The 23,487-nt window shown below is 39.8% G+C and overlaps 2 protein-coding genes across 4 annotated transcripts in view; both read left to right on the top strand.

The window, feature by feature from the left end:
* The first annotated feature begins 6,876 nt into the window (after positions 1 to 6,876).
* Positions 6,877 to 20,713, top strand: cpa6 (carboxypeptidase A6). Its single transcript, XM_020646199.3, has 11 exons — positions 6,877 to 7,272; positions 10,856 to 10,931; positions 14,612 to 14,736; positions 15,988 to 16,102; positions 16,601 to 16,702; positions 16,811 to 16,915; positions 18,092 to 18,202; positions 18,496 to 18,586; positions 19,420 to 19,622; positions 19,777 to 19,861; positions 20,059 to 20,713. The coding sequence occupies exons 1-11, from the start codon at positions 7,157 to 7,159 to the stop codon at positions 20,271 to 20,273; spliced, it is 1,344 nt and encodes a 447-aa protein (XP_020501855.1). The 5' UTR covers positions 6,877 to 7,156; the 3' UTR covers positions 20,274 to 20,713.
* A 1,665-nt stretch (positions 20,714 to 22,378) lies between these two features.
* Positions 22,379 to 23,487, top strand: part of arfgef1 (ADP-ribosylation factor guanine nucleotide-exchange factor 1 (brefeldin A-inhibited)) — a 51,790-nt gene continuing 50,681 nt past the window's right edge. For all 3 annotated transcript variants that reach the window (XM_065948788.1, XM_065948787.1, XM_065948786.1), the window contains exon 1: positions 22,379 to 22,719. In XM_065948788.1, coding sequence (XP_065804860.1) covers positions 22,596 to 22,719 — 124 coding nt within the window. In that variant the 5' untranslated portion in view covers positions 22,379 to 22,595. The remainder of the gene's footprint in view (positions 22,720 to 23,487) is intronic.

The raw sequence follows: 23,487 nt of genomic DNA, 5'->3' as shown, positions 1-23,487 counted from the left end.
GCAGCATTCAATGCAGGGGAGGACCATCGTCAAGACTCAACACGACATCTGGAGACTTCCGGATGCTGTCTTAAAAAATAAAAGTAGAGCAACAGGTATGGAAAATGGAAAGCCAAATAACTCACTATCTCTTGTTTGATATTATTGGAGCGTCTAGATTTCCAGTAATAAAGAGTGAGAAACTACAGGCAGGTACACAGGCAGAACTGATTGATTACAATACTTGTTTTGACAACGTTTATTATTTTAATGTGAAAGAGCAATAACTGTACTTCTGGGATTATTGTAGTAATCTTAGATAACTTTTTGAACTCTGCACAGGACAAATGTTTACAAAACTGTATCAACACATCATCATAAACTGGAGAAAGTAGAAAATCACTTTCAAGCAATCAAATGTGTTTTTTCTTTTCTTTTCTTCTTCATGATGTACTTTTATTTGAAAATGTTTGACACATTACAAATCAATAATCCGAATTGAGTTTCTTTCCCCGGGGTGCACTAGAAGAGAGAAAACAAATATATCAATAAAAACAAGTGAACATACAGTTAAACAAACAAGTAAGCAGACAAACTAAAACAATGGACCATTTAACCAGTTTTGTACACAAACACACACGCACACGCACACCAACTCTATCCACTGGTCCTATCTCTCCTTTAAAAGCACCAAAATCCCAAAAATCAATCTTTTTCACCTCACTTTGCTTTCTCTGACCTCAAGAGACCATGTGAGATTTTTTTTTGCACTCATTTCCTTCTACTTTTTCATCCCCATTTAGTGAAATCTAAACATTAAAAGCCTTTTTATTATGTTGTTTCTACGTGAGAGGAAATCCATTCTTGCCCCAGAATCTCCAGACAGAATTTGTTTCTCAAAGTTTCTAACAGACACACGTAAGTAGTTTGACACCCAAAAAAACTCCTTGTAGCAATTTTCTTGATTTAAATGTCTGCAGAAAAGTGCCTCTCCATGTTTTCTTTTATTTAAACCCGCTCTCTTGATGAACCTAACAGATGCTCTTATGCCACAGCTTTATGAGCTGGTAATATATAAATCCTGTAGCCACTACAGGCTTTGTAGAACACATCCACTTCTCACTCTGCTGTTGCTTTGTATTTGGGGCAATGTTTTTTATGTGGGGGGGGGGGGAAGAACAAACTAATGACGGAAGTGCAAAAACACCCACACAAAGACATGAAAACAGCAGTTAGAAGATATACCCCCTTTGGACAAAGAGTCATTCTTTCACCAGGCTAAATAAACAATGCAATTAACACTTGAACCAGCTTTGATTTCACCCGTTTGAAAGGCAATTTTAAGGAGCCATATTAATAAGCTGAAAATGAAGATTTTTTTAATATTTCCACCAGCAGGGAATAAATGAAATTCATTCTGTAGAAAAGCAACACACTACATTTTTTATGTATCTCTGTTCATTCTGTTTGCGTGTCTATTAAAGGACTTTCATGAGAAGAGATAAGGAATTAAACCGACCACCCTAATCTATCAGCACCAGAGGGGGTTTTATTTGATAGAGGGGTTTAATGTCTCAATTGCAGGTAAGTGTCAGTTTTGTGAGGTGAGTCGAGGACATAGCTGTCAAACGTGAGCAAATCTTGATATGCAGTAGTCTCTGGTGGTTTAATGCAGTACTGAACGCTGACGTTAAACTCCTGTGCTGTACCATATCCTGTCTGCCACCAGAGGGGGCTGTTGTATTGAATTAAATACTGATCTTGCTGAATGTAGATTTGCCATCAAGCAGGCCTCATAATTGGGCATTTGTATTAACTAGTCCTTGAAAGTCTGAAGGAGCCTGGCTTGGACTGTAAATGTTCTCAAATTCAGTCCTAAAAAAGTAAAGAACCTTGAGGTCATTTTGGGTATACCGTCTTCATATATCGTTATATGAGCCATTATAGCGCAGATAGCTTTCCAGACCCTCAGATTTTATTGCCCATGACTTCGGTGCACGGAATTAACTTTTTCATTGTTGCTGCTGGCTCTTTTTGAACATGTAATCAGAATGAGAAATACTTTAATTCCAGGGGTTAATTTGGCCATTACAGTTGCTCTAATATGCAGAATAGCAGTAGGAAATATAGGGATATAATTAGAATATGGAGAAAATAAGAAGAATAATGATAATAATATTAACTTTTTGAAAAAAGTTAAACATTAAACACATTTTGAACGTCTTCTCTGTAATATTCACTATCAACAATAAATACCGTTATTTATAATATTAGTAATTACAAATAACTCTCAGTAGGCCTACATGACCACAGATTTCTTACATTTAATCATAACATCTTTATTCTAGAGATTCTATTTACATGTACAGAACCGACATGAAGGCTCTGCTGCCATCTTGTGGTGATAACGAACTACAACAAACATTGTCGCAAACTTTCTGCAAGTTTTAAGAACCACATTTGAAAAAAAAAAAAAAAAAAAGTTCAAGATAAGAATACCTGTTACAACGTGAGACACACAACCACGGCTCATATCAACAAGTCTAACTAAGCATTACAACTACGGATTTGATTTACAATTTCATTATACAGTTCAAACAGTAAACTCTCAAAGATTTTATACGTCTTATGAAACTTGGATAAAGTTTCTTACACGGTTTATGTCCAAGTGAGCAGAACACCAACTTGTCCACAGCATCTTGTACTACTGTGAGATGTAAAGAATACAGTTGAGGTTAAACTAAGAGATTTTCTTAAGAAACTTTTCTATGCTTTTATTTAGTTTTTTTTTTATTGATTAGGGTACTTCATTCCCTGTTTGGATCAAATGTGCCTTCATGATGGAAGAAATAAGGAACTTACCGTAGATCAACGTTTCAACAGTAACTTGAAAACAGACAAATGAACTCCAAAGTAAAAGTAGTAACAGGACAAATAGGTCTGTCACAGCTAAAGGTACAGTTAATAGTTGAAAAGACAAAGATTTGAAACACAATTGTTTTTGGCACATTTGGATACCCATATGGAACCACTGGTACTTGATAATAGGTTATTCCTCAACAGTTTTACTCATATTATGCCAAACAATCTTATCTGATTTAGTGGCTGAAGTTTTTCGTGCTTTGTAGTCTAATATTTAAAAGTCTGATGTCCGCAGAGCAAAGCCAGTGCAATTCTCATATCCACTTATCTGAAGATGATGGACCAGTGCAAACTCAGATCCTCTCTGATTAGTTTCCTCTACCTATTTATTGAGAGATGATACTTTCCTGGCTGTCAAATGGCCCCTACACATACTCGGTCTACACCCCCCTCCACTCCTTTTCTTTGCTTCTACTCTCAGAGTCAAAGGTCAAAGATGTGCCCTCAGGCTCAGGGTCAGTTGGGACTCTCAGATCCTCCAGAGTGCCTAAAGATACCACAAAGAGCTGCAGTTAGCCCCAACAGTCTGACCAGACCCACCTCCCAAACCAGTACTAACCCCGCCCCCAGACTGCACCCTTATCAAAGAGCTCATTCACACCCCTCACACACAGTCAGGGAGGAACATGCTGATTTACTGCACCTTGATGCCACTCTAAGATTGCTTGGCGCTAGAATCAACTCTTAGAGAGATGCATGGTTTTCCCTCTTTCTGCTGACCAGATCCCAAAGCGGCACCCAGCGCCCAAGTCTGCGTTCCTGTGTGTTAAAAGCAACACAAACACCACCAAACCGGCTCCCTCTGTGCCCTCAGCCTACAAATCAGTACAAACTATCACGCTAAAAAGACCAGCTACCCAAACAGCCTCTAAATGCCACGGTTTCCACTCTGCCCACAAATCCCTGAGCATGATATAGACAGAGCGTAAAGCAAGCATTTTTATGAATATGCTTCTGTGTGTAGCCGTCCTGCTGCTCAAAAACACTCAAGTTTCTGGGTTGAAGTTAGTTCTGAAAAATAGCTCTGTCAGTACATCCCTCCTGTAAGCCTGGTGCTTTTTTTTACGGGGGATTTTTTTTTCTTCTAATGGATAGTAGTTTTTTATTGCACTTAAAAGTAGAGACGTTTTTACTCCCTGAATTCAACTTCATTTGCTGCTCAAGAGCTCTTCACAAATGGACGACGCTTGGCTTTACTACCTCAATGTTTTGAGTCGTGCACCCCTCTGTGCTTTATAAGAAAAATAGATATTAGCAAAGGTTTGTTTTTCCTGAAATGTTTTAGCTTTACTCCTGACGTAATAACCACAGGATATGGAGAAAATGATAAACAACCTGCATTGTTGTTTCACCAAATAGCCTGAGGAAATGTAACATATTCCAAATACATTTTCTGTTTATTTTGTTGCATGAGTTTTATATTACTTTTGTAGAAAGGGAGTCACCCACATACACATAAATGAATACTGTAAAACCTCAATTAATTGCACAGGCTGTTATTTACGTCAGTCTATGAAATGTCCCTGCCTTTATCTGGGACAGGCTTCAACACCAGACAGGCCTTTCATCATTTTTTAAACCGAGCTCGCGCACAGCAAAGATGGGAAACGCTATACGATTGTAAAATACACACCAGAAAGAATATTTAACATTATAAATATCATTATACATTAATTAAAAATCACAAATTTCATCTAGCTTTGTACAACAGTCCGTCTAAGCCATCCTGCTGCACTCTTTTGCCTACTTATTGTGATCAAGCTAAAAACTATTTCAACATCTAATGCACAGGGGCCTCTACAGTAACTGAGACCTGCCTCATTTGTCAAAAGATTCAGCAATACCAGGCTAGTGAAAGGGACGGGGCCTTAATTTGGGACGGGTTTTTAATTTGAAGTTTTCCGGTGTATGCATGTAACTCCACAAAAGGCTTAATATGTTTGGTGTCAGGTTAAGGATCCCAAGACGCGCCTTTACTCTTAACTCTGAGGTTTATGTTTATCTTTTGAAACTTTCCGGGGTTTAAAAGAATACAAGAGGATCAGGGAGCATCTTTAAATTCAATCCATAAACCGACTTGTCTCTGCTGACTTGAGCGCCTGTGTTCTGCAAACATTATCATTATTAACAGTATAATCAAGAGCCTAAGTCCAATTTTCTAACATCTCTTGCGCAATGAAGCGGATACTGTCTAAACCAGCATTCCTTTCCTGTCTACTGTAATGTCTGTGTCTGTTTTAGAGGCAGCAGGGAGTGTTTAGGCTCTGTTGTACAGTAATTGGGTGTAAAACAGGTGGCGCACTGTTGACACTGGAGAGAAGCATGTGAAAAATGTGCTGCTGCCATGCAATCACAAAAGGAAAAGGCTGGCGGTTGACTTAGACATTTAATCACTGTGTTGGGTGATAAGTAGAGGATCAAACAGAGGCACAGAAAGCCAGGAATAACTGGGAGGGCTACCTAAAGCTGCACAGAGAGACTCCTGGTGGAGACAGGCCAGAGCACTGACAGAGCTGAGGGATAGTCAGTACTTTCGGTCTCGGCCCTGGTCTCGCCTCAGGACCCACCTCCAACTCCTTCATGAAAGATCGCGACCCTTCTTTCAGATATTTTTTTTTTACCAATCAGACTTGTTCAATGAAAAATGGTGCAGGTTGGACCTCAAACAGTACAGAAAGTGACAGAACAAAGAAACAAAACAAACATGATTATAAAACGCTTCATAGAATTTTTGACACAATATTTTTGTCCCAACCCACCAGTTGAGAACCACTGCTCTAGACTCTAGGGTATTAAGGTACAAGAGACCCTGTTTACACCCGGTATCAACATGTGGTTTCAGTAATTTGTTCACAACTGGACAGCACTTCTCTCTTTACATCAACATTGTGTCTCCAGTTGCCTCTGTGTTTGGATCTCACTTGCCGGTTGCTTATGCGAAAAAAAGCACCATTATATCATTAAGGTTTGATGAGACCGATTGTGTCATGATGTTTTTTTTCAGTGGGAGGTTGCTCTCCCAGTTCTTAACAGTGCTATACCGCAGATGACATCACTTGAGGGGGTGGTCCCCTAATGTGGCCCAGGACCCACAAGTATTCACACTACTTAACCAGTGTGGATAAATGTGTCTGTTACTACTTCTGTATGCAGCCTGATTGATTGGATCCCAATGCATCCTCAGGACTCACTTGTGCTTTAAGACTATCCACTTGTGATACAATCACCAAAAAGGGATGTTAAAGCAAGGTGTAAACGGGGCCAGACAACAGGAAGCTGAGGATTTAGGAGTTTAATCGCTTAACAGTTTGGACCAAACTCTATTTAGATTTTCAGGATGTGTTATTTTCTTCCTCATATAGTCAAATTTAGTTTCCACCTAAATCTAACCAAAAGGCTAACTACATTATGGCAGCAGCCATTTGCCTCTGACATCGAGGGAGGGGGGGGGGGGGGGGGGTTGAATGTTTTATGATTTTTCCACTGCTGTGTTTCAGATTGTAAAATCTTACACATTTGTGGAAACAAATTAACAATAACCGAACTGTCAAATTAGGACAAAAATACTTAGAAAACCTGGAGAGAGGATGACGACAGCTACCGTTTGACCTGAAACCAGCTGAGTTTGCATCATACAGTATGCATGCGCTTTTGCACTGAACATCATATTTCAGAGAAACATAAAAGGCTCTCAGGTATGAGCGCATGAAAAAAGCTGAGGGTCTTATTCAAAGACCTGAGCTGAGAAGACTGAGCCTTTTGTTCTTGAATTATGAAGATGAATCATTTGATACAGTCCATGTCTGAACAGGAAACGCGCATCACATTGAAATATAGAGACGTATAATAATCAGCCACATGTTGTGTCACCGTACCACAAAGCCTGTAGATTATCCACTGAGTGCGCACCAGTGATCAGGGATCCAGTTACCAACTTTGCCGACACCGGCCCACGTGACTCAGGTCCTCCTCGTTTTAAAAGTCGGCTGCTACCCTGCAATTCCCTCCACAGCTTTAAAAGAGGTGGCAAATGCTTCTTCGTGTGCCAGATGACTGTTTTCGCACCTTTTGCACCTTCTGTGTCAGAGAGGAACAACTACCCCAAAGCGCGCGCGGCGACAACTAAGTAACCAATCTGCCGATGCTGCCCTAAAACGACTCCTTTTGAGTTTCATTCATTTCCCGGATAAGTTGACGTGCATCCCCGTGAAGTTGCCTATTTGGTTGTCTCTTGGCTTTGATCTGCTGGCCAAGGATGGTGTCGGACCTCAGGAGCGCATTTCGCGCCTCAGTTTTACTGGCTTGTGTGATAATCTGCAGCAGCGTGCTATGTCCCGTCGGTGCCTATCTGTACAACAACCGCTACGCAGGGTGAGTAAAGACCCCCCCCCCCCCCCCCCCCCCCCCATTCATTTCTGGGGCTCCCAAAAAAGTGCTCATTCTGCAGGAAAAGTGCACCATGGCTGACAGGAGAAGTTTTCTTCACAGACTACATCAGGGCTTTATCTCAAAGCAGACAGAATGAACAAAGTCTTTTTATCTACCGACATTTATTTATTTTTTAATCATTTTGAGACATATTTCCAGTGTGAGACACAATATTGTGCTTTAATGTCAATATCGACATATCTTGTTGTCTTGTGGCGTTTGGATAAGAGTGAATCTGATGTGCTCCGCTGCAGAGAGACAGTCAGATTGCCCATGATAGGCACAGATGTCACTCAGGATGCTTCCTGCAACAGAAGCCTGTCAAAGCGTTCATTTCAAAAAAAATTATAGCCGCAACAAGGCAGCTGCTCTCAACCCTTTTCCTGTAGCCATGTGTTTCTATAATCGCAAGAGAGCGAGAATTTGTCAAAACAGTCATTTCTGACGGAGTCTTGGCATGCCTAACCTTCTGAATGTTTATGAGTCTGAATATAGGGCACACACCTCTTTACTTAGCTCCTATAATAGCAACTCTCAGGTTGGCCTTGGATGTGAAGCTTGTAGAGCAATGGGACAAATATATGTTGTTGTTTTTTAAGGGACCATCTGGAGCGGGACACATACAGTAATTTAGGTTAACATGTAGAAAGCATGTATTTTCATATGACACACAAGAAGAAATTGCCACTACATGTTTTAAGGAGTCATGTTTTTCAAAAATGCTTCAGAAGTAATTTAGCAGGAACGGAGAGAGACCACCTCAGCTGGAAACCCCCTCCTCTCATGTCTCAAACAACATATACTTTGGATACACTCCAGAATCAGTCACTATGAGCCTTTACAGTCTTAAGATTATAGCTTTTATTGCGAGAAAATGTCATTATCAGTCATTAAAAGAGTACTTTAGCATTTTGAACACGAGGATTTGGATGCTAAAACTGCAGAAATGGTGATTTATTTAGAATAGAGTATCAGTTCACTGAGTCTGCTCTTTAAAGCAAATTGCTTCCATCCTGCCGAGAGTCCCACTGTGGGAATCAATAGACAGTCAACTTGAGGACAGCTTTAGCTCAGAAAGCCCTGCAGCTGGTTGATGCAAAGCAAAAGGCCTTTGCCAAGAAAATACTCAAACTAAAACAGCCTGCCGTCATCTTGCGGGATCACTAAAACAAAGAGGAGGATCTGGTTCAGTTTGGTCTGCAGAAGAACACGGGGAAGAACTTTATTTTGCACTAATGAAAACAAAAACAGAGTTTCACTTATTTGGGTTGAAGAAATTGAATCATTTATCTTATATTAAAGAAAACAAGAGTATACTAAACTGCAAGGTTTGTTTTCAAAGTTTGAAATCTGAGATGAATTATGGAGCTAACTGGACTCTAAAGCTCCTGTGAGAAACTTTTAGCCTGTGTTGATTTTGCATCCTCTACAGACAAAGCTGTACCTCTCAACTCTTTTCAGAAGTTGTCGAGAACATGTCTCAGTCTGTTTTTTAGCAAAAAATCCTGCTTTCTTTAGACGGTCAAATCATGAGAATCATGAAAATAAGAATCCTTGCTGTGAAGAACGTAAACAAAGGCCGTCTCTGCGGTGTTCCGTTTATCACTTCCGAGTTTCAGTCATTAAGAATAACTATTTGGAAATAGTCGGATCGCTTTGCTGAGGGTCCAGTTTGCTTCTTACACTCATGAATAAAAGCATCATTTATATTTTCAGTCCATTTCATAACCAGCTAAAAACTCACAGGATCTTCATTCAGTTTTCCTCATTTTTATCCCATCCCAACAATAAACGCCCAAAACAAATCAACTGCCACCTCATTTTGACTCCATCTCTTTTCACTGTTGTTGCCATGGAAACATGCAGGTTTTGGGCAGCTAATGCGGCCACTGAAATAGGGTGGCCGCTCACATGGGACACCCTGGTCCCTTTTGTTCCTCAAACCCCCGAGCCGCCTGCTGTTACCTTTGTTTTGAGGGGCCCAACTTCCTGTGTGGCACATTTGGGGAAAAAAAAAAAAAAAAAAGCTCTTTGAAATAAATCTGAGAGAGGAAGAAAGAGGTTTGAAACACATGAAAGTGGACATATACATATACAACCTGGCAGACACTCAGGTAACCAATCACACAGAGTTGAGGGAGCACTTCAGTATGTTAGCTTTTAAGAGCTGCGATCTGAAGAATCAAAGCAGCGCTATGTCAAAGTCATCCTGGGGATTAAGAGTATTATTGTATTGTAGGTTAGAGAGGCTCTAAAACTTCTTCTATCAATGAGATGTTTGTTAATGTTTGTTTATGTAAACTTATGTTCCCAATAACTGATGGACTTTCCCCTGCAGGATTCATCTTTGTTCCTGATAAAACAAAGCTGGGTAATATAGGCTTCAAATCAGCACAAGCATCATTGTGTTTTAATAATGCATTAAACTTTTTCGCGCTTAACAAAGAATAACAACAAAATAAAACTGTGAAAACAATACAACAAAGAAATAATGTAAAAGAAGGAGTGGAGAAGGCCCTGTACCCCCAGGAGGGGGGGAGGTGGTCAGACAGAGAGGCTGGAGCCAGGTTATGGAGGGCTTTATAGGCGATGATGAGCAGTTTGAAGTGGATACGCTGGGGGATGGGGAGCCAGTGGAGGTTATGAAGGACAGGGCTTGATGTGGTCACAGGCGTGGGAGTGTATGAGAAGACAGTTAATCCCACTTCTCTTTTCATGAATGATTTGTTTTCTGTGTGTAAAAACTTTGAGTGTAAGAACATGTCAGTGAACTACAGTGCTGACTGCTTGGATTTTCAAAAAAGCTCCACAGGTGTTTTATAGTGGGCTTCTTGCAAAGAGTCTATTTTTAAATCATACAGGCACATCATTATTTTACTCACTTTGCACTAAAGTAGTTCTGTTTTTTATTCTGTTTGTATTTTGTTTATGCTGGGCTGCATTGTTTGTGATTGCACCACAATACTTCATACTTCAACATGTTTTTAATTGAAATGAAAACGACAACATAATGCCTATTTTACATGATTGCAACGTATAGAAATATATTGAAATGCAAAAGTAAATCAGATTTAAGCAGTATTTAATTGCTGTGTCAATTTAAACTACGATTAAGTAATTCAATATTGTGAATAATTAAATATTAGAGAAGTAAAAAACTTTAATCTTTTGATATATGAACTATATCACATGGCTATATCGACAGCGTCCACCAAAAAACAGTTCCAGGTTTAACCTGCATAGCTGAAAACATGAAATATAATCCTTTAATGATGTCCCTCTCTGATTGTTTGACTGGGGTTTGACCCTGACGAGGACCGACCCACTCCTCCACCAAACACCTGCTATTATAAATGCCAACTTCAATCGGCACAAAGGGAGCTTGTATTGCCTGTGACTGCATGGCCCCCGATGTTATAGAAAATGGATCCAAGGCCTGTTGAAGTAAATTTTACTGCCGTTAAAAAGGATTTAGGGCACTTTGATCATGTATCAGACGCTTAGAGGATCTCTGTTGTTTTTACAGGGATCAGGTCTTCAGGATCACTCCGAGTGATGCTGAGGAGGTCCAAACGCTCAAGAGAATTCTGGGACATATGAAGGTCAGTGAATCAATGATTCTTCTATTCCCTTTAAACACACATACTCACTACTCCGACATGTGTGTATGTATGGATGGATGGATGGATGGCTACTCTATTGATCCTGAGGGAAATTCAAAGCATCCAGCAGCTTACAAAAAACACATGACATGATACATTAGTTACATCTGACAACACCCACTTTCCCCCCTCCCATATGTACTGTATATATTAACCTGAACAAAGTAAGTAAGGACGATGTAAGACTCTGATTGGTAAGTTTTCAGACTGTTTTAAATATGTTTACTTCACTATTGTTCACTTCACTCTTTCTTAAATGCCACATAAAGTGTATCTGTTATTATTCTGCTCACACCAGACCACAGTCCCTCATTGGGCTTTCTATGACACTTAAACAGCAAGTCACAGACAGAGTGAGGCTTGACGCTGGGGAGGGGAGGGGGGAGTTGACAGAGGACTGGGACAGCGTTAGGAAAATAGAGAGACAGGGAGCAGCCGAGTGTGTTCATCTGTCACAGTGAGGATATACTCTCTGTCTGTATAACTGAGATACTGTAGATAGGATTCTATGGATACATTTAAGTGGGAAAGACAAATAAGAGTTTAAATTTAAAAGGCTGAAAAATGTTGTCAAATATTTTGTTTAAAAAATGCAAAAAGCAAGGCCTGGCTTTTTCCAAATTAATTCAGGAGTGATTACCCATCAGCCCCAGGGGCATACTGTATACGACCTTCCTTTGCATATTGTTTAAGTTTGCAAATACAGCACAAATGTTTTCTGAATCATTAAAAGCATGATGCAGTTGAATCTTGGGGGGATTTAAGAAACATTCAAGATTAGAATTAAACAGTTAAAAGTTGCTTTGATTCCAGTACGTTGAAACTTGGCCATTGTACCGGAAACATCTTTCATAAAACTCATTTTTCCATCAGAATTTCATTCATTGCATCGTGAGAGGTATTGCACACTATATTAATGCTAGTCTTTACAAGAGGCCCACTTACTGGAATTGAAAAAAGCATTTCAAGAATCATATCCTCTTTTCTTATCTGCATTTTTTTCCTGCAAGAACTAAGTTAATGATTGGAAGACTAAAGCTTGGCAATAGTTAGGCTTTATTTAGAGTTAAGTTTGATTTTACAGGCTTTAAGTATTTGCATCTGTTCAAACCAAGTCAGTGTCCTTAAGAAAACGTATTGAACAACTTGTAAAAAAAGAAAAAGAGTCATTGAAGAGACTTTCTTTTGGCCTTGTTTGGTTTGGTCTGCTTGACTTGTGTATTTATGCAGTTAGATGCCTCATCAACATAAATTTAATTCATGTGTTTTGGTTCAGGTCAGATTTTTCTCAAGAGTTCCAGAAGCAATACAGCTGTGAGCGGGGAAATAAAAGGGAATGAAAATTGGGAGTCAGTAAATGTTTATGATTTGTGGTGAGGGATACGAAGAGAGAGCCATGGCTGCTGGTCAAGACCTGGTCAGACTTGTGTGTATGTTAGAGCAGCACAATGATCCAAGGCCAACCGAGGCAGCGGCAGCTTGTGTTTGGACAGCTGTGGACTTGGGTTTTAGTCGCTCAGCCGCACTGTCATGCCTGTAGTGCTATAGAGTCAGACTTATTGGACTCGAGTTTAAAAGACATTTCATGCTTTGCCCATGGCTGAGTAATAAACATGGAACATTCACCTGTTAAAGATTGCTGCTCAAAACACTTACAGGTGATTATTCCAAAGATCAATCAATCAGTTTTGCATTCCTTAAAGCACCAAAACAGATTATGATAACATGAAACAATCTGGTCCAGTCTACTCAACAGAGTCTGATCTACTGAAAATATCCACATTAGCAGGTTTTTACAAGTTTATAGTAAACCTCACAGTCCAGGATGCACTGTTTGATTGACAGGTGAACTCCACATAACCTAAAGATGAAACACACCTTGAACACCTTCAACAAAACAATGTCAATCAAAAAGTTAAAACTTACTTTCTTCAGTCACAAGCACTTCATCTCATGGAGAACATGTTTATGAACATACTCAAAATGATGACCTGTTAAACAGAGCGACCTGTACCTGCTTCAGATCTGAACAGTGACCATTATCTGCCGGTTCACCACGTCTTTGTAAACTTGGCTCTGTTTACCTTTGTGAGCTGAGCTTATTGTACTTCTATTGATTCATTTGAAGCACGTTTACCCTCATGCACTTTAAAATATATATAATTTATAATACACTTTGCTTTTCATACGTCATGTAGATAAGTTGTTCTTCTTTTGTACTGTAATGTTGGAGCATCCTGGCACCAGAATTTCCTTTGGGGTTTAAGACAAGTCTTCATTAACCTTCCAAGTGTACTTCATCTCTGTCTTTCTTTAGTTTCTGTGTCCTTTAGTGTTTTTATCATGGATTTTCTTCTTACTACACTATTTTTGCTCTGTCTCCCCTCTCCTGTCTGTGTTTTTAATTTTGCTTTTCCCCTAATTACCTATTGGACTTCTCCTTTGCATTTGATGTGAGCCATTTTTTTATAGAAATGTTACCAGTCTGTTTATGTGTCCTCCCCACTTTGATGCCATCTCCCCGTTTCTGCCCAACAATATATAAAAAGCTAAACCAACAATTGGCAGACCCATTACTTCGTTATTTTTTATAAACTTGTTTTCTTTGACTTTCTATATAACCACTCAGTTACAGCTTGACCTCAGCTGCCTTTAGGAAGGCAAGCTTTTTTTATTTATTTAGCTAACTTTCCTGTCTTGTTCTGCCCATGTGAGTGTTAAATTAACCACAAAAACACAAATTAGGTTTATGTTCACTGAAAGAGAAGAATCCCAAAGAGTTTAGAGCTTTTAAATACAGCCATAAAGATGTTCAAATCAGAGAATTGTCAGTGGGAGCTTGTGTTATCTGATCGGGGATATTTCAGGGCATTTCGGCGTATGTGTTTGGGATTTGTTTGGCTTTCAGAGTAGCACTTTCTACACCAGCCTAAAGCAAACTTTAAATCAAACTGGTGTGCTTTCTGTAAACCATTAAAGCAATTGACACATTAACAAGCCTGTGTGCAGGCCTGCATGCCTGCTACAGTGTGAACGAAAGCCAGCTGAAGACGTTCACACGCATCTGCAAACACAAAAACTCTGAGTAAACAGCGTTCTCGTTGCTGGGAGCACTGAGTGTCTTGATGCTCTTCTTTTCTTTAAAGAATACTAATATCTTGCTTCTTTTTAGTTTCCCTGACTCTCTGTTATTTTATCAGTCACCACATGGTGTCTGTGTTTATATAGCTGGCTAGATTAGCCTGTGCGCTAAAGCTAACAGACCCTGTCAGTGTTGCCCTATTAACACAGATTCCTCCACATTCCCCTCCGATTTACTCCAAGAGTAAAGATGGGAGAAGTGTCAAACTGCCCAGGTTTCACTTGTTACAGGGTGAACTGGTTATCATTACTGGTATAAGTTACAATCATTTAATTTAACGGGCCACAGTAATCTTTTGCACCATCTTTTAGAAACCTGCTCAGAATTGATTTAGGTACATACAATGATATGACATGATATATTCTGATATTGCTATTTATTATGACCTGAATGTAGGATTTTTCTCATATAAAGAGGTCCTGCTGGTTGTTTGTGTCTCTGTTACTGATGCTCTAACATATTTGTCATGTTCCTTTAGGTGGACCTTTGGCAGCCCAACAGTGCTACTCTCATCAAACAAAACGCCACAGTGGACGTCCATGTGAAACGCAACAGCACTCGAGGTTTACATGCACGCTTAAAGCTCGAGCATATGGACTATCGGTAAGACTGGAAATACAGTACAGACGACAGTGCACACACATGCTTGTTTGTGTACTCGTAAGCATTTGTTCATCTTGTAAGTAGAGTTTGTACACCCCTGAAACACATCTGTTATCCAAAGGGTGCTGCAATTACCCGGATTTCCCCAGCTGGAATATACGATTTGCACATGCAGACTTGGCCTTAGTTTGCATGCAAAAGCTGGGACTCGCAATAACACACACAGAGTACAACAGAGCCCCCTCTCGCAATCTGCTCCCAGAAGCAACCCTTTCATCTCTCCGCCCCATCCCTCATCGAAATTAACGCTGAAATGATGAGAGCTTTATCAAAGCAGCCGCGGCTAGAAAGAATTCCATTGTCATCTCTGTCCTGAGGGAGGAGTTGCAGATCTGAGGATGAAGGTCCCCCCCCCCCCCCCCCCCCCACTTACTCTGTGTTGACTGGCTGAGAATATTTCAAAATGCTTTACACTGCAGGGGACAGTCTTTGGTGTGTGGCTGGGCTTTGAGGAAATTACACGTCAGATTTTTTCACCTCAGGGAAATAATCCATCTTTTTTTAAGAGGTACCGAGGTAGTTAGAGATAGAAGTGTGAGGAAGTGCGTTTAAGAAGCTGCCCACATAGCAATAGCATAGCAAAAAGCAATCACGTCGTCTGTTTTAGGTCGTAGTGGGAGGTAGGTAGACAGAGAGAAGTCTATAAACAGATAAGGATGGTGATAAATATTGTTTTGGCTAATTTGCAACACATGACATATACTGATAAACAGCACTGCTATCAAACACAGTGAAGGCTCATTTAGAAAACTGCATTATTGATGTAAGGAAAGACTCAACAATAAATCCAGGCATGTTTGGTGAAGTACCAAAGGCCGAGGACCCGGATGTGGATTTTTACACGGACTTAAAACACAAAAAAACAATGACTTACTTTTACAAAGAAAACATGAACAGACACAGGGAACAAAGGTAGACATGTTTGATTAATCAAACTGACTCAGAAGGGACAGAACTCTGAGTCCTAACCCTAACCCTAACCCTAATACACATGGGGTACAACTAAAACTAAACTGAAAGTAGTAGCAACAAATATATCCGTACAAAAGCAAAAGTAATAAAAACCCTACACAGTAATGTCAATGAAATTCCTGCAATTCGTTGACTCAACTCACATGTTTCGATATTATTGTTATGTTGTGTCAGGGCTTGGCTATCTTGTACATCATATGAGTTCTCCCCCATCCACAGGGTCTTTATCTCCAATCTACAGAGTGAAATTGAGAAGCAGACAGGATACCGCTCGTCTCGCAGGCGGAGGTCAGAGTCTCAGTATGACTACGAGGTGTACCACTCTCTGGAAGAGGTAGATGTGAAGCCAGTCATCTGCCTACCTTAATCTCTCTGTCTCTCTCTGTCTCTCTCTCTCTCTCTCACACACTCTTCTTTGCTCTCTTTTCTAATGCACACTCACAGTAAACTAATACCCTCTTCAAGGTGCTTTTAAAACCTCAATCCTCAGGTTTCTCCTTACAAGTGTGTAGGTGTTACTCTCACACCAATAGAGACATAAACTCAACTACCAGCACTCAATAATATTGTTTTATTTCCTTGGTTGATCAGCTTTGGTTCATAAAAGTGTGCTATAAGGCAGCAAGAATTCCACTCAGAGATCTTCAGAGTCGACACAAATCTTATGTGCAGAAAAAAAAAAATCTACTTAATCACCATGTTATCTTTTACTGTTGGGGTTACTTTCAGTTTCTGGAAACAAGAAATGCTTATCAAATGAATTAAATAATTCCCTGGTTTCTGTTTAAAACATTATAAACAAATATTTAAATGGTGTTTTTTCACCCTTAAGATCCAGAGATGGATGTTTGATGTGAACAGAACCCATTCAGACCTGGTTGACATGTTCTCCATCGGGAAGTCGTACGAGGGAAGGCCGCTATATGTGCTTCAGGTAGGAGAGAAGGCATGTGGCATAAACATGAAAAAATGACATGCAAAAGACACACATTTGCATGCACACACTCATGCACTCAAACTGTAAGTGCTTGTCTCCTGTCAGATAGGAAAGAGAAGTCGTCATCAGAAGAAAGCTGTGTGGATCGACTGCGGCGTCCATGCCAGAGAGTGGATAGGACCTGCCTTCTGCCAGTGGTTTGTCAAAGAGGTAGTTCTGAATTGGATTTGTTTTGTGGGAAAAGTTAAATATGGAAACAGAGTTTGATCTGTTTGCATGTTTAAAAAGTGTCTTACAAGAATGCATATCTAAACTTTGACCTGCAGCAAACCATCTGGGATTTTGTTTTAAATCTCTGGGGTCTGCTGCAAAACAGGAACATCTGCTTTCAGTTCACTTACAGTTATGGGAAAACTTACGATTTCTTTTGTTTCATGAGTCACAGTGTTTCATATAACTCTTCTTAATTCATGCACAATAGTCCACAACTGGCTGGTACTTTTAAAATGCTTGAACAAAAAAATCAACAAAGTTTAAAGTGTAGTAACCAGATGAACTGAAAAGACATGTGTGTTACTATAAAAAAGCAGATGCCCATTTTAAAGGTCAGCTGTTTGAGGGAATGAAGCATACTATTGACAAAACATTGTTTAGTTACGCTTGATTCTCTTTGCAGACACTTCTCCGAAATGATGCTTTGAATATAAACATAATCATCAGGAGACAAAGTAAAACATGACTTATCCCCTTAGGCTAAAACATGGATTTACAAATACCAGTAAACCCTTCAGTGAATATTAAAAAAGGAGTAGGATGTGAATACATTAAAGAGAACACAAATTCAAAAGGAGAAAAAGGTCAAAAAAAGGAATTTTATCAAATTAAAGAATCTGAGAAAAAAAAAAAAAAAAAACTTGATTGAAATTAGATTTTTTTTTGGTTTGAAAACAGTCATATATGCTCCAATTGGCTCATTCATGTTTGTGATGTGGCTTCACTGTGATGTAGTAACTAAGTTTAGCCAGTAGAGGTCAGGATGCCATTTTTGTTGAATGCTTTAAGCTTATCGACATTGGCCTGTGACCTATACCTAGGACTGATTAAAGGGCAGGTATATAAGCAGTATTAGCCCAGAGCCCAGATTGCCTCACTCCAATCCTCATCTATAGCATGAGTAGTAACCCACTATAGCTTTGCAGGAAAAGAACTGACGGAGTAACAGACATTTGCAAAATAACAGAAGACGGGGGTAGCATTTACATGCAAATGTGTAAATGGACCACAACTCAATATAACTTTGAACGCAGTGAATTTACTCTATAATTATACTGGTTTATTCTATGTTCTGTATTTAATTTAATTTACCGTCTAATGTTCTAATTTCAGGCTGTCAACTCGTATCAGTATGACTCTGTGATGAGACGGCTGCTCAACCAGCTCAGCTTCTACATCATGCCCGTCCTCAATGTGGATGGATATCATTTCAGCTGGACCACGGTACTGATCATCTTTTTACATACACTACAGACTAAAGGTTACTTTAATTGTCAAACAGCATGAGTCAGATATTTTTTGAAATTTCTGATCTTAAATCAAAAACATATCTTCAGTGAAAATAACAGAAAGAAAAATGCTCCTTGGTTACAACCTTTTTTTTTTTTTTTAGTGACAGACCAACCAGAGCTTCATGAGTGACAGATGGATTATTTTGGAGATGGCAGGACGCTCCATTTGTTAGATGCGTCTGACAGCCGGCGGACATTAAATGACTGTCTTTATTTTACTTGTAGGATCGGTTCTGGAGGAAAACGAGGTCCCGAAATCACAAGTTCCACTGCCGAGGGACGGATGCTAACAGAAACTGGAAGGTGAAATGGTGTGGTGAGTTTTATAGCACTGAACTTCAGCTGAACTCTGAGGGAAATCACACACAGTACATGAGGGCGGCAACTTGACGAAGAACTCCTTGTAGTCTCCTGCTGATGTAGTTTTTCTGTCAGTTAATGTGTTAAAGCTGTGGATAAAATATTTGACAGTCTGTTTTTGATGTCATTTAGTCTCTAGTGGGAGGTGGTTGGATGGGTTCTGCTGAATCAATCTGGGTAGTCTCTTAGAATATAGCACAGGAGTTTGCAATACAGAAAGAATTTGAGTCACAAAGTTGTGCCCTAGCAAAGGAACATAAGCTCACATACTGACTGTTTGACTTCTTAGTTCAAAGCTTGTCATTTGGAGAACTTGCTGTGAGAAAAAAAACTTTGAATTTCTTTGTAAAACAGCAGTAAAAGAAAGCACTGTATTTACTTTACAATGCTGTTCATGTAGTCTTGCAGCATAGAGAATATGATTGTGAGGATTTATACTCATGAATGAAAAACAAAAACGATTGAAAGAATATGGACTTGAAGTGCAAAAGAATTGAGAATGAGTGAAAAAAAGGACATATTCTAGTTGAAGGATAACTTTTATTTCTAACATTACCCTCCCCTTTGCTTCTGTTATTCCTGGATTAGACTTTTTAAAGTTCCTTTTAATTGCAAACACTTAAAAAAATGACGCTTTGTTTTGGACTCTGCTTTAAAAAGGTCAAGGTCAAGCGTGAATCATTTAAACATAATTTGTTTATCAGACACAAACTTTTGACTTGTGAATCCAGACCTGTGGCTTAACGCAATCGGTTGTGATTACAAAATGGCCCTTTTGTGTTTCTCCAGAGGAAGGAGCCTCCTCTCATCCCTGTGACGACACCTACTGCGGGCCGTTCCCCGAGTCTGAACCCGAAGTCAAGGCCGTTGCTAAGTTCTTGCGCAAGCACAAGAAACATGTCAAAGCCTACATATCCATCCACGCCTACGCCCAAATGCTGCTCTACCCCTATTCCTACAAGTACGCCACTATCCCCAACTTCAGCTGTGTGGTAAGACGTAATGACTCAAGATAAGGTTCTAATTCATTACATAGCAGACTCCTGTGTGGTTGTATGCTGAGGTGACTTCACCAGAAAGCACTAATAAATCCTGATGTTAGGACATATAATGATCAACTTGCCTCATCATGCTCTCTCGATGCAGGAGTCAGCAGCTCAAAATGCAGTGACAGCCCTCTACTCTGCTTATGGAGTAAGGTACAGATATGGACCTGCATCCACGACTCTGTGTGAGTACAGTTCTTTAACTCTTCTTCTAAAGGAATTTACTCAAATGGTCTTCCGGATTCAGAAAACAAAACCGACATTAGGATTTCTCATGCCATACTTGAGGATTTTTGGCTCTCTTCTAGCGTCACCTGTCAACCTTAAGGGAGGAGCTTAATGCATACATGCCGCTGCAACTGTTTGTTTCTCTTTTCTGCAGACGTGAGCTCGGGCAGCTCCATAGATTGGGCGTACAGAAACGGGATCCCGTACACATTCGCGTTTGAGCTGAGGGACACGGGATACTTCGGCTTCCTCCTGCCTGAATCTCTGATCAACCCGACCTGCACCGAGACTATGAGGGCCGTAAAGGCCATCGCATCAGGTCTGCTGAAGAAGTGCGAGACAGACAAGGACCGATTTCCATATATATGACCGCGCTGCCACTCACCGGTCACTTATCTCAACACCTCATATCCCTCAGAGATTTCATATTCCCCCCCCCCCCCCCCCACAAGATATTATCAGACGAGAACAACCAGCAAAGCATGGATTTTAATCTGCTTTCCTTGTTTTTTGAGGTTGTTCACCTTATTTTCCTTTTCTGATAAGATGCCTTTGGCAGATATGAACTAGTGGTGGGGTTTTTTGTGTTGAACCATGTATCCTATGTGTGACCATCCTGTTTATATACGTAAAGATCCCACAAACAGAGTCAGAGAGCAGTGGAGCGTTCATGTGTCCCATGCAATATCTGTGTTGCTCTCTGTTTAAAAACATGAAAAATGTAGTTTAGTTTTCACACTTTAAGCTTCCTTAAGTAAATAATGGTCATGTGAGCACTTGTAATAATACAACAGCACTTTTCTTTTTTTTTAAAGAAACAGCTACGAATTATAATATCATGTTTAAAAGCCTCGACACATGAACTGTTTTTGATTAATACAACCCTTTATCTCTATCCACAGATGCTTTTTTATTTTAAAATTAGCCTTACCCATGTGCCAGAATAGATTTCAGACTATAATGTTAAATGTATTAATGCCCTTTTACTGCAACCATTTTGGATTTTGAATATGCTAGCACAAGACAATCGTGGGTTTAGTGACGTTTTTGTATGGTTTTTATTTTGTTACATTTTTTCATACTGAAATTGGGGAACTGCCGCATCACTTCAGTAACTTACTGTGTCATCATTACTCAGGTATGGATCAGTGACAGAGTCAGAAACGTTTACTTTTGACTGGTTATTTCCTTTTTGTGACATTCTAACAACTGTATTTGATCTGACTTCATGAATAAAGATCAATATTGTCATTTTTAATCTTGTTTTTAAATCTCAGCTTGTGAATCCATAAATGATTAGCTTTTTTTTTATCATGCAGATGTAGCCCATGTTTGCATTTTATGCATGTTTTGTACACATGGGCTGTTGAACAATAAACATTATTTAAGTCATTATGTTCATCTAACTGACAACTTTCATTATGAAAGGATCACTTTAAGCCGAACATTTGTAATCCAGCTCTCAGTTTCAAACATCCCCCTCTTTCTTTGCTGGTCTCTCACTCTGCAGCTCTGCTCATATTTACAGATTCAGAAACTGTTGAACTGACACATAAGACATCCCAAAGTGAACGCGAACTCTGCTGCCCACAACTGCCAAATCCGTGTCTTGTCAAATTGCCAGATTTCCTGGATATATTTGCTGTTGGACTTTGCTGAATCTTATAAGGCTGCACAAGGCAGAGTGTAGCTATACGAAACATGTGGGAAGGCACACAGTCATCAGTGAGGAGAGGCGTAAAAAAAGAATTGAGTAGGTATACGACATTTCAATGTGACATTAACAAACGAGAGCAGATTTGTACTACTTACACATAAAACTATGTATAATTATATAAAATACAATTTTTATTATTATATACAGGATGCAAGTATTCCTACATCCAGGGTGATATGCAAAGTCCAATTCCATGCTGTTAGTGGAAAAAATTCGCTTCAAAAGCATAAACATGAATGATGAAGATAAAGCCATAAATGTAGTTATGCAAATCATAAACTGCCTATTTTCCATTTTAATGTTCTTTTCTGTTAAAATGTCCAAAATTGGGAGCTTGCTTTCCCCTTTTATACAACATATTCTTAATTTAACATAAGTATACAACCCAATGCAGCCTTATAAAATATCACCCAGGTCCCATTTTATATTCATTGTGAAAATTCAATGTGCACTTCTTTAGTATTAAGTGGGAAATTGGGTGTTTAAGTTAAGGTATGAAGAGAGGAAATCTGCTCTCAGCTCAGAAGGCATACTTGGTTGTTTTATTTAATTTGTTCTTTATATATTTTTTTGCCAAGAATTTTACAAGCGGAGCGCGCAAGCACATGCAGGCTTAATGTGTGTGTAAAAGAGCTTAGCAGTAAGACTACACTCATGACACCTCTCTCTCTCTCTCTCTCTCTCTCTCTCTCTCTCTCTCTCTCCCTCTCTCCCTGCTGCCTCACTGCGGCCGCTCTCCAACGTACGTGACGTCGCTTCCTCTCTCCAACATGGCGCAGGAGGCAGGTCGTTAATGGAAATCTGAGGGATTTACCCCACCTTCTGTGTTTATTTATGTTTGTCTGTTAGGGGCTCTGCAGCTGACATTTGTAAAGGAATACATCTCCATTCGAGGAGCTGCAGCACACACCCCCCCCCCCCCCCTCCTCTCCCCTTGGGACCACGCACACCTCGCCCCAAAATTCCGGTGCGACATGTTTGAGGGCAAAAAGACGAAAAACATGTTCCTCACACGAGCTTTGGAGAAGATCCTGGCCGACAAGGAGGTGAAAAAGGCTCACCATTCACAATTGCGAAAAGCCTGTGAGGTGGCACTGGGTAAGTTTCGTTGTTTTTAGCATCACATTTGAACTGTCTTGGACTCATTGATTTGGACACGTCATGCACCCTTTCACTTATTAACCGGTTATTCTGCAACAGTGTCGCAGCGTTTAGCAGCCCGGCTTTGTTATAGTCATTCACTGCTGGTTGTGCCACTGTCCTGTGTTATAATTCTGCAAAAACCTGCGTATTTAATTGACGTGGCATGAGCTCCGTGGAAATGATTCCGTTTAAAACACGGAAATGGTGCAGGAGGGGTGGGTGTTGAACCGATGCTGCGAAACTAGTGGTGATGTGACAACAGGCCGAACACCGGACAAAAAAAAAACAAAGTTGTTGTGGCTATACCCCCTTAATTATATCAAGCGTATCCATAAACATTCGTCTTATGCCAACAATTATTATCTAATCTTCCTTATTTTATGTGTTTAACCCCACAGAGGTGAGTTGTTGGTGTCTCTTCCTGGTACTCAAGCCCGTCCAGTAGCTTTCCAGGGGAGTGTTGGAGGACATGTTTGTTACTTTGTTGCATCTTATATTTGTTAAACCAGCTCAATCGTTGAATACCCGGGTCTCTCCCCTTTATTATTATGTTGTTAAAGACATGTGAAGTTGGGAAAGCGAGAGCAAAAGGTGACATATCAGTAGCACCTATTATGCTAGAGCAACGTCAAGTTTTCCAGAATGGAAATGGATGATTTCCGGTCGAAGCAAAAAAACAAAAAAAACAATTTCAACTAAACTGACAACACACAGAAAGACATT

This window comes from Labrus bergylta, chromosome 20 (genome assembly GCF_963930695.1).
Source record: "Labrus bergylta chromosome 20, fLabBer1.1, whole genome shotgun sequence".
Classification (NCBI taxonomy): Eukaryota; Metazoa; Chordata; class Actinopteri; order Labriformes; family Labridae; genus Labrus; species Labrus bergylta.
Note: the sequence above shows the minus strand (reverse complement) of the source record. Positions and strands in the feature narration are given on the sequence as shown.

Excerpts from the sequence above, each read along its gene's own strand:
- cpa6 (XM_020646199.3), top strand. The coding sequence starts at position 7,157 with ATGGTGTCGGACCTCAGGAGCGCATTTCGCGCCTCAGTTTTACTGGCT. Across the intron at positions 7,273-10,855 it reads TACAACAACCGCTACGCAGG|GGATCAGGTCTTCAGGATCA; the intron begins GTGAGTAAAGAC and ends TTGTTTTTACAG. Across the intron at positions 19,862-20,058 it reads ACCTGCATCCACGACTCTGT|ACGTGAGCTCGGGCAGCTCC; the intron begins GTGAGTACAGTT and ends TCTTTTCTGCAG.